The sequence below is a fragment of the Sturnus vulgaris genome, chromosome 5 (assembly GCF_052056855.1).
Source record: "Sturnus vulgaris isolate bStuVul1 chromosome 5, bStuVul1.hap1, whole genome shotgun sequence".
NCBI lineage: Eukaryota > Metazoa > Chordata > Aves > Passeriformes > Sturnidae > Sturnus > Sturnus vulgaris.
The window spans coordinates 18,999,314-19,012,387 of NC_142247.1; the positions used below are offsets into that span (position 1 = coordinate 18,999,314).

At 47.3% G+C, this 13,074-nt stretch overlaps 1 protein-coding gene and 1 long non-coding RNA gene across 2 annotated transcripts in view; one reads left to right on the plus strand and one right to left on the minus strand.

Annotated features, from left to right (window-relative positions):
- PAWR (pro-apoptotic WT1 regulator) overlaps window positions 1-1,074 on the minus strand; it is a 70,111-nt gene extending 69,037 nt beyond the window's left edge. The window contains exon 1 of the mRNA XM_014888650.2: window positions 506-1,074. Coding sequence (XP_014744136.1) covers window positions 506-973 — 468 coding nt within the window. The 5' untranslated portion in view covers window positions 974-1,074. The remainder of the gene's footprint in view (window positions 1-505) is intronic.
- Window positions 861-12,838, plus strand: LOC148223575 (uncharacterized). Its single transcript, XR_015803787.1, has 2 exons — window positions 861-1,070; window positions 11,849-12,838. It is a non-coding gene; the product is annotated as an uncharacterized LOC148223575 (long non-coding RNA).
- The last annotated feature ends 236 nt before the right edge of the window (window positions 12,839-13,074 follow it).

A 13,074-nucleotide genomic window follows, 5' to 3' on the forward strand; every position in this document is an offset into this window, starting at 1 on the left:
TCTGCCTCAAAAAAATGCTCCTTAAACCACTACATTTTTTCCAGTGCAGAAAATTCTTCTGGGTTCCAAACTGAATAATATTTACACCTGAACATCTATTCCAACCTGATAAATCAATTTTCTCTCATTACTATTGTTTTGTTGTTTTGACCATACTTTAACAGGCACGTGCCTCAGTTTGATCCTCGGAAAGCTTTGAACTTACCCTCTGTCGACAAGAAGCTAAAAAAACAAAAAAACAAAAAAACAAAAAGAAAAAAAAAAAAAAAAAAAAAAAAAAAAAAAAACAAGCCACAAGTTATGACAGGCCTAATTTATTTAGGATAAATGACACCTCATCTGCCCGTCGCTTGGGACGCCGCCCTGCCCCGACCCCCGCGCGGTCCGTCCGCCGGGCGCGGCCCATCGCGGGGGGAGCCCCGGCACGGGCAGCGAGCGCTCGGCAGCAGCACCGGGGCTGCGCCCGGCGCCCCCAGCGGCGGCCGCGTCCCCCGACCCCGCTCACCTCGGCGGCCGGGATGTTCACCACACCTGTCGACCTTCTCTTCTCCCTCAGCTTCCTCTTCTCGATCTGCCCCTTCCCCTTCCTAGCGCTGGGGCCCGAGCTCTTTCCCTTGGCGGCCAGCTTCTCCTCGCCCTCGGGGGAGCCCGGTGCGGCGGCGGGCTCGGCTCCGCGGCTGCCGGCGAGAGCCGGTGCCGGCTCCTTGGCGGGGGCGCCGCGGCCCAGGGCGGCGCTGGCGAGGCTGACGCAGTTCAGGGCCCCGCCGGCGGGGGGCGCCGCACGCTCGGGGGGCAGGTTGTTGTTGTTGAGCTCGGCGGAGGGGCCGCCCCCCGCAGGACGGGGCTCTCCCCCGCCCGGTGCGCCCGGGGCCGGCGGCGCCTGCTTCGCCCGCATCTTCTCCCGCTTGGCTTTCCACTCTTCCAGAAAGTCCGTGGTGCTGCCCCCGGCGCTGCGGTAGCCGCCAGTCGCCATGTTCCCGGCGCGCTGGACGGCGAGAGCGCCCCACCAGCACCGCTGCCGCCGCCCGCCCCGAGGCGGCTCTGCTGCCGCCCGGAGAGGAGAGGTCCCGGTGGGTCGGGCGGGAGAGACGGGGGCGGGAGAGTCGGGGGCGGGGAGAGAGGCTCGGAGAAGCACAAACACCCTAGAGACAAACAAAGGGGGGACGTGAGCTGTCCCGCCGCACTGCCCGTCCCCGTCCCGCCGCCTGGCGAACTCCCCGGGAAGCCCCCGGCCCCAGGGAACGGGTCTCCATCACCGCCCGCCCTCGCACGCTCGGCTCCCACGGCTCGGAGACCGCGCCGCCCGGCCCCGGCGCGGCGCCCCTCGCTCCCCGGGGCTCCCCTCAGCGCGGGGCCGCCCGGCGGTACCCGCCTCCTCCTCCGCCCGCCCGCCCGCTGCGGCCACGACGGCCGTGCAGCACCGTCCCTCGCCCCGGGCCATCGGGTGCCGTCCCCCCGAAGCCGGTGCCATCCCCCCGCCGCCCGCTTGCCTGCCCGGGGAGCCGCGTTCCCGCGCGCAGCAGGGCGGGGCGAGCGGCGGCCGGCGCTCACCTCCCGCCCGGCGGGGCCGCGGCTCGGGCGCTGCACAGCGCCGGCGGCACCAGGTGAGCGGCACCGCCTCCCGCGTCCCGGAAGGAGCGGAGCGGCCCCGAGCCTTCCAGAGCTCCCTCCCCTTTCCCCATCGCGGCGCGGACACAGCCGAAGCCAGGGCGGAAACTGCCGAGATGGCCTCGACAATGGGGTGAGGGCGGGGAGGCCCCGCCCGGCCCGGTGCGAGCCACGACCCGACCGTGCCGGCTGCCGGCCCGCAGCGGTGCCCTGGCACCTGCCCCGGGCGGCGTCGGCACGGGAGCGGACACGGACCTCGGCGCTCCCGATGAGCGGCAGCGAGGGCTGGAGAGGGCAGGGGGAGCCGCGACAGGAGCGGAGCGGGGACGCCGCCGGCTCCCCTTCCCCGACGGCTTTAACGGAGGGCGGGCGGGAGCTGTGGGAGCCCCGCCAGGAGGGGCCGGAGAAGGCGGTCTGGTGTCACACCCCTCCGCGGGGGCTTCGCCAAACCCGCCCCGCACCTGCCGCGAAGCCTCGGCTGAAGGGCCCGACGTGCGGCCGCCTCCCGCGGGGCAGGTGCCGGGCCCGGCCCCGGGGCGGGGCGGTTCCCCGGCACCGCCGGCCGCTGTCACCGAGGAGCCCCGTGCGGGGCCCGGCGCGGTCAGCCCGCGGCTTCGCTGTCATCAGGGACACCAACCCAGCCGCGCCGGGACGGCAGCGCCGGCTCGGCCTCAAAGCGGCGGGGTCGGGGCACGGTGGGAAAGAGCCCGAGGTCAGTGGCTCCCGCGGCAGAACGACTTCCTCTGGGCCGCGCCGGTGCTGGGCAGGCTGCTGCTGCTGCCCGGGTGGAAGTTCACTCCCGCGGGCGGAAGGTTGGGAAAGATCCTGTGTTTTCCTGACGTTACAAGAAGCCAGGATTCAAGGGGTTTCCGCCAGTCATGCTGCAAAGACTTGACAGATATCCCGTTTATAAGTAATAGCAGCCCTCAGTGGGGAAAGCTGACTGGGTTAAATGTTAGGAAAAACGAACATGCAAGGACCGTGGTGGAGGCATGTGCTGTCTGTTGAACAGCTTGTGTAGGTGATGAGTAAACCGGCACGGAAAACTCAGCTTTTTTTGCTTTGCCCGAACTCACTATGTCTTAGTAGCACTCTGGAAATTGATCGCGGTACTTTTAAAAATCACAGCTTTCAATAGCCTTGCTTAATCCTGCTTTTTAAGTGGTATGCTGAGGGAAAGGAGTGTATCCGTGCCACCTTTCCGGCTGGCTCAGGACAAGATACAAGTTTACATCAGTCAGAGGAAATCCATGTAGCCTGGGCTTACCTAGCTGAGAGCACATGATAACCTTTTCATCACCTTTTCTTCCCTTTGCAGATTCAGCCCTGAATTTGTCCACCTAGTTAATAAAATTCAGTAGTACTTCAGAATATAAACTTTGCAAGGATTTTTGGTTTCTTTTTACAAAAATAAATAAATAAATAAATAAATAAACGTGATAGGGATAAAAATATCTAGCAAAATGGAGCTCCAAATATTTACTCTCTGTACAATGTAAATAATAGGATTAATCCATGTAGCCACTTGTGCTTTAAATAAGTCTCTACCTCGTTCTCTTTCACAGCAGTGGGCACAGTCTCGCCCTGCCAACCTTTTCTGCCCTTCTGGTGATCATTCATTTACTTGGACTTTTCCCTGAATTCGTATCTGATTTCTGCTCTGGTTTGGATTTAGGGGTTCTTTTGGTGTGGTGGTTAGTTTGGAAGGGGCATTTAAATGTTCGTTAAGGTGGAAGTTAAGGTGCAGTTTCATCACTGCAGATGAAACCGCTTATCTTTCAGGCCAAGGGAAAATCCCCAAACAAAACCAGCTGGTTGTTCAATGTTAGGTTGGAAAACTATAAATAGGCAGGAAAATATACGGTAAAAACATAGTTCTGCACTAGTGCTACTCTTTACTACTCAGCAGAGTACAAAATTAGTAAAGTTAGTCCTAACAAAAGTTTGGACTAAGCACTCTGCTGAAGAAGAAATTCTTACCTGCACTCTTATCTGTATAGTTTTTAAATTAGACAAGTGCTCAATAGTATTTTTAGAAAACATAATCTGGAAAAAGGATTTCTGATATGAATTCTTGTACTTCCTATCATGTCATTTTTTCCCATTTACACAATTAAGAGCTTTTCATGAGAGAATCATGTAACTGTGACAGTAACAGTATTTCACCCTCATTACACACCATGAGCAGCACAGCTGGCCAAATATTAGCAAAATAGTAATATTAGAAAGTTAATACTCTGTTACTTGTGGCACGTTGTGTATATTGAGAAATATAACAATGTGTTTTAGTTCTTAGGACTCCCTCGGTTCTCTGTTACCCCAGGTAATGCCAGCTGCCCCTTGAGCCCCTCACTCTGTGGCAATCTGTAGCAGCTAGCAAGGCTTGGATGTGCCTGCCCTGCTTCATGTCCCATGTGCACACCTTTTTTTTGTGTATGAGCTGACATGTCCAGGCTTTAGCTGCATCTACCGCTGTGTTGGATTTTTTTCTCTCTCTACTGTAAAAAGCATTGTTAGATTTGGGGGTTTTTTTGGGTTTTGGGGATTTTTTTGTGTGGTTTTGTTTTGTTTTGTTTTGTTTTGTTTTGTTTTGTTTTTTTGCCAAAAAGGCTTTGTTTGCCTTATAGTCTGTTATAAATTAACAGAAGTTATGTTGTGGTGAGTGAGGTTGGGCTTAAGTGCCCAATACAAAAATGCTGACTGTCAGATGTTTGCATCTCAATAAGGTTGTCTATGCTGGAGAGCTTTCAGGGATAAAGTCCCAAATAGTTTAGGTATCACGCTGCATGTTTTCCTCTGCCACAAAGGAGAACAACCTAATAGCTTGCAAACATTTTAGAAGAACACTTCTCTCTTTTCTTACAAAGAAAAATAGTCTTCAGGATATTCTTAAGTCTTAGAAATACAATTCATTTTATTAGCTGTTTTAGACTGGTGTAATGATAAGGGTCCTTAAGCCTTAAGATATTGTTTTTTATGTATTCTGGAATGAGATTCTTCCCTAGAGGAAGAATTACCACCAAGATTGGGTAGGATGATCTTGGTCTCCTTGGCCATGGAAAAAAATACTTCATTTTTTAATTTAGAGTAAACCCCATAATTCATTCTTAAAATCTCAAGGAAATTAAGTGCCTTTTGGGGTTGGGCACTTCAAAGCTGCCTCCTTTGTAAATGGTTGCAAGCTGCTTGAGATCTTTGTAATTTCTTCTAGAGATTCAACCAAATTATCCAACCTTATTAACATTCTGAATTCAAGTTTATCTGAGCCGTAATCTTTTCTGAAGTTGCAATTTTCAAAGGCTGGAAAATAAAATAGAGAACATAAAAACATATGGCTGAGGAAATTAAGGACGACATCCAAATTCCTGCCCAATGTCTGTTTACTCATTGCCATCATGCTCTGAGCTTAGCAAACATTTGTAATATACACTCATGCCTGTATGTTCTACACTGAAACGTTCCCTCAATCTCACCCTGCTCAGCATCTTTCCCCAGTCTCTGTTGAGTTTACTGTATTCATCTTCCTGATTCTCAAACACATGCTCTTCCTTCTGCTCCAGACTTTACTTTGCCTCTGCCTATTATCTGAATTTCCATGAAACACTTCCACTTAGTGCACCTGTCTACTGCTTCCCATATTGGATCCCCTTTGGAGTTCATTCACTCAGCGTTCATCTTTCTTCTCCCAATCCAAACTTTTTCAGTCACACACTTGTTCTACCTGCTTGTGCTGTCCCACTAAATTTCCCTCTCTGTTGCTTTAAATTTTACCTGCTGGATAACCCTCATCCACATCACTGTACCCTAAGTAACCCATCTATCTACTTATTTCTGCACTATCTGTCCAGAAATGCTGTTGCTTAAAATTACTGTGACTCAGTGAAAGCTTAAAGCCATCTTTTTGTAGGAACATTTGTTCTTTTTATCCATAAAATTTCAAAAGCCTGTCTTTAAACCTTTCATGTTAAATCTCTGGCTGTAACTTATATCTAATCTTTCTGTAAATTCCCTACCTATGCTCCATGACATTTCTAATGTCAAATCTCCCCTGAAAGTAAAATGGTCCTCAAGTATATAGTCCTCTTTTTAAACATTTTATTGCTAATGGTCTTGGGTGTTTTTTGTCTAAATGCACGTGAAGTGCTACCCCTTTCAATTTAATACCACTTTCTGCTACTTCTGAGTGGCTTAGCCTATCAATACAGATTTTTCATTTCCTCAACTTTTCTTGCAGAAGTTGATTCAATTATTTGCTTTTTCCCCCCTCACTACAGATTGGTGCCATAGTGCTAAACTTCTGGCAAGGTTTTCCTCTGTAAGGTTCTAATAACTCACTATGTTCTAGTTGCTGTAGTCAGTGGTTTAACAGAATTGCTTTCTTATGGTTTGTGTCTGCAAACTTATACAAATCTGACAATCCTGCTTTTAATGAAATGTCAATTTTATCCTATTTTCTGTGCTATTGAATTGGATACTTAAATCCTTTTTTTCCAAGTGCTAGGGTCCGATTTGAAATCTTGTGTGTAAATAAGAGAGCTTTGTGAAACAGCTAGATTTATCAGGAGGCATTAGCATTCAAGATCAGTCTGAGAGTGCATCCTCTTGTCTAGTTTCTGTATGTGCTTTACCATTCTTGAACTCTGCTAACATTTGACAAAAAACTATGTAGTTTCTTTGAACTAGTTTATTTTGACAGACAAACTAGTATTGTTTCTGGCAGCAAAATTTATTAATCTGTCTGGTGGAAGAATGCAGTGTCAAAAGGCAAAAAACAAACTGATAGAAGTTTGCTTGTTTTTTCTTTTAAGTATTTCATCCTAGAGTACGAAAAATTAATGCAGAGTTTGCCATCTATCTCCAGCTGGCAGTTGCTGGATAAGAATGACAGTGGGGATGGGAATGGATTCAGTATCTGTGCAGATGACTTCAAAAGTGTGATGAGAGTGTTTTCTGCCACAGTTCCCAGTCTGACTCTGTCAGAAGGTTTGTTGCTGCTCATGTCCTGCACTGTGAGGGTATAGAACAATCACTTGGCTTGTCTTACCTCCTTGCTATTTGTGGTGAGGTTCAGCCAGCATAGTTTTGACAGAGTTTATTGAGCAATTGTGGTGCCTCTTTTTTTCATCCAAACAGGTACTCTGGAGGGCCAGATTTGAACAGTGATCCAGGCGAGTATGCCCTAGAGCAACTTGTTGAGGTATAGGGAAAAATAGACACAGAATCAAAATGTTAAACAGCGAGGTATAAGGAGGTAAAGCTGATGCTGATGAGCCTCACAAATGCTTGGGAAAGAAGGGAGGAAAAGGTGGATGCTGTAAGGCAGGCTATAAGTATGCTTGGGGACCAGTTTGCAAAAGGCATAGAAGCAATTCCCCTGATGCCAGATCAGTAGGGCCAGGATATAATCGCCATAAAAAAGGAGCACTTTTAAAAAGTTTTTCCCTACTATGAAGGAGCTTAGGGAGGATCTTGCAGCAGAGCACTTCAGTATGGGGGAATCCATCAAAATTTAAGCATTGGAAAGAAACACAACAAACTGAGAAAGTGAAAAATAACAAATTGCCAAAGTGAATGCCAGTGATAAAGTAGCAGATGGAATTCAGTGTAGGTGGATGTAAAGTGACTTGTGTTGGGACAAATTTTCTAATACAATACCACCTGGAGATAGTTGAGCAGCACAGAGTCTGTTGAACTAAAATCTTCCTTCAAAGTGCCTGTACTTCCTTGCCGTAAGAGTACCAGGGAGCATAACACAGAGGCATTGGATTTGGCCATTTGCAAGTTTATTAGTCCAGCTCCAGACTTGCCCTTTTGGGAACAAATAGAGATGCTCTGCTTGCTTTGTATTCCTTCACAAGAGAGAGCTCTCTAGTTTTACAAGATGTAAGCCAGCTTTGGCCTGTCTTTGTGCCATGTTGTCCTCCAGAGTCCTGAGTTCTTAGGAATACCCTAAATGGGCAGCTGGCCTGCCACCATCTTCATTAGTGGAGAGGCTGCCAGGTTACTCCACTGCTGTGCCATCTAAGATACTGTCTATCACCTTGGTGATAAAGAGCTGATTGTACCTCTCCATGTGACAGAAATAATATCATGGGTGTAAACTACCTTAGATAACCTTAAGTTACCTGAATAATACCACCTTTGTTCCTCTGTATGTTTCCAGCACCTATGTAGCCTCCTTATTCTTTTTAAAGACAGCATCCTCTGACATATGCCTGCTTTCGTTTTAGATAGTTCTGTGAGAAACAGGGAGTTGGCTGCAATGATCCTATGGGTCCCTTCCAACTCAGGATATTTCTGTGACCTCTATGCAGCTAGCTCATAAGTTTAAAACATTGTTAAACAGATCTTTTGTCTGCACCAAAGACAATTCTGTTCCTGTCTTTTTGTATCTCCAAATGTAAGCAGGCAAATGAATAATTAGAAACCAAATTCAGTGGTTCCTGGCTCACTGTCAGTCTGTGTCTTGTTGGTACTGGTTACAATTCATAATCCTTCAGGGCTGTTGTATTGTGGTTTTGGGTTTTTTTGTTTTTTAATTAACAGCACTCTAGCTCATAAGAATTATTTTGATTTTTTAACAAACCAATACAAAGTCAGTAAAAATTAATTAGGCCTCTTGGTTGTCACTGTGTAATTCTTGGTTAAATTGTTATACCTTGTCCTTTTGATCTAACCTTGTTCAGGTGATGAGTTGCACACAGTAGAGAAGTCCAGTGCGCACAAAACTATGCCCCAAAAGAGCCACAGTTAAAGCTGAGGGATCTCCTCAGAGAGCTGACTAAGAAGCTTGGCCTTTGCTGAAATGCAGTAGATGATGCATGCAGAATTTAGTGTGATGGCTTTTTACAATGCTTTGTTTGAGCTATCCCTTCATTTGGAGATTATTTTTCTCCTGCAGCACAATATTTCTAGGGCCTACTGTGCTTCATATGACACCATAATGAAGTTGCCTTGGAAAAGGAATCAGGCAGATATTTCAGGAATTCAGTACTGGTTATTAGTAGCAATCATCTGGAAGTGTCCAAAGCAAACACAAACAACAATCAATCAATGGCAGTGACGTGTCAGTGAGTGTAAGCAGAGGAGGGGGAAGCACTTGTAAGAGTTTAGAGTGAGTGTGTATGAAACCAAACAGACTACAAAGGAAACAAATAGTTTAAAGAACATAAATAAAATATGCATGCTATTGTTAAAATTTTGTTGATATTTTTTATTAAAAATTTATTTCAATGATACATGACCATGATATAAACATTTAGGATAAAAGTTTGAGACTGAAAATTGGAACAAAATCTATGTGTCATTGTAATGACTTTATTTATTCCCTAGCATTAAGACCCAACAGGCATCCTCTTATGGGTTTGCTTTATTGTAAGATACTCAAAACAAGATGAAGGAAAACTAGAAAATAGTGAATTATGCCTGCAAATACCTTGATGGGTTGAAAATAAGAAAGAAGTGTAAGACCTTTCGCTCTGGAAACTGTTTTGAGGTATGGAGCCTATGAAAAATAGTGCTGATTCCTGAGGAGGGGAGTAACTGGATTGAGTAGGAACAGGTGACATTTAGGAGTGGGTTTAGTTTATAGTAAAACCACCCCCTTGCATTATAGATAACCAAGAGTAGGTGGGAACTCACTGACTGGGTAGACATTCCTGCTGGGCAAAGATTATCAGTGGAAAAAAAACAAAACCAAAGATCCAGTGGTCAGGAAAAGATTAATGGGCTCTTTGAAACCATTAGGGATCTAAGAAGCCCGGGATAAGGCAGTGTGAGGAAAGGGGAGTGGGAGGTGAGGAACAGAGGCTGAGGGAGAGCACGCAATGCTGAGGCTGCTGCACTTGTGGAGCGAGGAATTGTGGACAGCAGAGAATTCGACCGAAGACAGTGGAGCAATGAGCTCTGGAAGAAGTAACCATGATGAGGTCTGCAGGGGGAGTGAAACAGGAGAGAGAAGTTACAAATGCGTGCAAGAAGCAAGCAGAAGGATGGGAGATGGTCTGAGGGGCTGCAAATAAGCAGCAAGTACAAGAAGGACTGAATGAAAGTGCTGGGATCTGAATGTCCAAAGGAGAATTTCGATGGTGGGGTGGCACGCAGGAGGAACTAAGAAAACCGACAGCTGAGGTGAGGAGGAGATGGAGAGGCTGCTCTTTCCAGCAGCTGTGGCATGTCGGTAAGCTTGTAGTGACTTGTTGGTAAAATATGAAGGAGTTCTTGCACTCAGTGCCTGTATGTAGCAATCCTGAGTGCCACTCCCCATACAAAGGGAAATTTAGACATGCTCAAGGTCCCGGGGGTCTTCATGGGGTCTTTCATAGCTATCTCCAGGGATAACAGGGAATGTAATTAGACTTCTAAGCCCTCTCTTGCACAGAAAATAATTGTATATGGTGCCTTGGAAATAGGGCAGAACCCCATCCATGCAGAACTGAGAAGATCAGAAAGATGCGAGTACACCCACGGTGTAATGCACCAGAGAAGAGACTGAAGGGAGAATTACAAGGACCTCGCAGCATACAGAGCGCTCTGGTCACACAGCGAAGCAACACACATGATACTGAAAGGGGGCTGGGCAAGAAGGAGTTAACCAGTGTCCTGGCATTTCAGCCAAGTGCAGTGCTGCTATGAACCACAGATTTGACAACTTTTGATATGGAGGATTACTTTTTTTGCTGTCCCTCTCTTCTGTAGCAGGGCTGTCCTGTGCTGCCCGGTGCCTATTCCTAGTCTGTCTCTTCACTCAGTACGGGAGTGCTCACTGTACAGTGATCCGTCCCGCCAGACCCACTGGTCAGCCTTCCTTGGGTTTGTTTCTGCCTCCTGATGGGATGGATTTCAGCTCACCAGCCGAGGCAAGCGTACTCTACCATTCCCAGGGTGTCAAGCTCCTTTCTCAGGCTTTCAGTATAAGAAATTTAAAAGTAGTCCTTGCCGTCCTCAGACTAACCCAGTGCGTTCCTTGTGTCGATGAATTTGAGATTGCTGTTCTCTGCCACGCTTCATCGGTCATAGTAGACCTGTCTCAGTTTACATCAGAGGCAGAGTTTCCTCCAGGCACTGTCGTTTGAGCCATTCCTAGGCGCGGGTGTCGAGGACAAAGCCGGGGTGGGGGGGACAGGTGAGGAAGCCAACGGGGAGCGGGCTCAGGCGCCGTGCTTCGCTGCCTGGCCAGAGCTGGCCGGCACGGCGGCCGCTGTCCCGCGGGGAAGCAGCGGGAGCCCGGGAGGAGCCCCGGGGGAGCCCAGAGGGAGCCGCGAAGGAGTCCCGGAGCAGCCCGGGAGAAGCGAAGCCGTCTGGTGCCACCTCCCGGCTACTAACACCGCCCGCCAGCGGCCCTTCCGCGCTCGGAGCTCCTCCACGGACTGGAAACTGATCTCGGTGTCACTATTTCTAGACAGAAACTGGTGGAGTAATATTAGTGCTTCAGTAGAATCGCTTCTGCTCCTTCCTCCTAATACTTCTGAGTTGTGCCTTTTTTATGCACGGGACTAAAGAAGCATCATAAAGGCCTGTATGCTATGTTGTTTTCATAAAGCACAAAGAGTGGCTGAGGCTGCACTACTGGGCAATTACTTAACATTGCCAATAGCCATGGGTTTAGTGGTAGGAAAGAACTTAGTCTAATTTGGTGATTTTCATACAGCCGATATTAGAGGTGAGCTGCTAATAGCTGAAGAATCACCTACACTATCGGCAGTTGATGTAAATGTGGATTTTTATTTTTAAACCAACTTTTCCATTAAATCTTCTTTCCGGGCAGTGACTAGTCTGCGTGGCAAGGTGTGTATATTGTGTAGATCTGTGTAGATGTGTATTTTGTACCAGCTGATTCATGCTCTTCTTTGGCAGACGTGGGGTATAGGCCCAAGTAACCACATAGAGACCAGTAGCTTCATTTTAGCTGCAATGTAGCAATTCCCTCAGATCAGGTCTGTCTTTTCACCATTAAAACGTGTATATAAGCATCCACAAACGAGGGCAACAGGACTATTTTCTGTCTGGGGAGAGATGAAGGTCAGGGGGAGGTGCAGCAGCCAGGCCTGCTGGGGTCCCACCCTAGGCAGCACGGCAGCCGCGGGTTTGCTCAAAGAGCAATTCAGCCCAGTCAGTCTCTGCCCCAAGGATTCTGTAGAGCAATGGGGGGAGCAGGCAGATGGTACCAAATAAATAGGTTTTTTCCCCACCATCCACCATACTTGATTGCGTTTGTTTTTTTTTTTTCTTTCTTCTCCAGCAAATAAAGCAAAGGGAAAAGACCACACCAGAAGATGAATTGCACTGTCTTGGCTAACTATTCCTGCTAAGCTTGAATAGGTTTGCAAAACAGACGTGTAGAACCCAAGCAAGAAGGGTGAAATAATTAGAGTTGGAATGTGGGGCTTTTGTCCCTGCTGTAATTGTCCCTGGGCCAGATGAGAAACATTAGACATCCAACAGGTGATGTTTTCAGATGAAAGAACTGAACAGTTCCTCCTTTCTCTAAAGGCTACATACTTTTCCTATCTAATCAGTGATACAAAATGGGGAGGTGCTGACACAAGCAGGAATAGCCCATTACCTCATCAGTGTGGCAGCAGCTCCCCCTTTAAAGTGAGCAATTAATTGTGAGTTTGGGAGGTTTTGTTTTGCTTTTTAATTCTGTCTTTGGAGCAGGAACCTGCAATCACCTTTAGGACTGTTCTAGTCTTATTTTACATCCATATTAACGCCAAGCACAATATTATTTGCTACTACTCTCTGACCACTGCTCCTCCTGCAATCAAAACAAATGTAAAGCAAGTAACTCTAGTTGCCAGCATTTTTTCACTCATGTGGCTTTGGTTTAAGAACTTGAGGAAGCTGAATCACCACAGCTAAATGTAACAGCGTGTACACAACCATGAATAGCAAGAGCTTCTTCTGAAAAACTTATGAGCATTTATTCTGTTCCCCAGCAGACAGACTGGCTATCCCTATGTGGGGAAAAAAACTCCTGTAATTTCACAGAGATGAGTGGCAGAGCTGCAATAGAACTGTTCAACAGAATCTTTAAAGCAAGTGGAAAAGCAACCCCCTACAATGCAGTGACAATTGTTTCTTCTCTTTCAAAGTACTCTCCCCCAAAAACTGTGTCATGGCTATGGAATTTGTTGGGTTTTTAAAATGTATATAATATAGTGAATTTGTGTCATGCTTTGCTGTGCTTCTGGATTGTAACTGCCAATTAAACTTTATCTATAAAACATTATTAATCTCTCAGTTGCACAATTAAAGCTCAATCATTATCTATTGGCCACACCTGTACCATGTCAACTTAGAGAAACTGAAGCTACTACTAAGAGGTGAAAAATGTAACTAAAATGAGGCTGCTTACACTTTCCATACTGCACAGACTTAAGGCCTCAGCTGCCAAAGAGCCTTTGCCCACTCTACTTTCTAGGGAGGCCCAGCCTGGAGCTTCCCAGGACCCATAGCTGCACC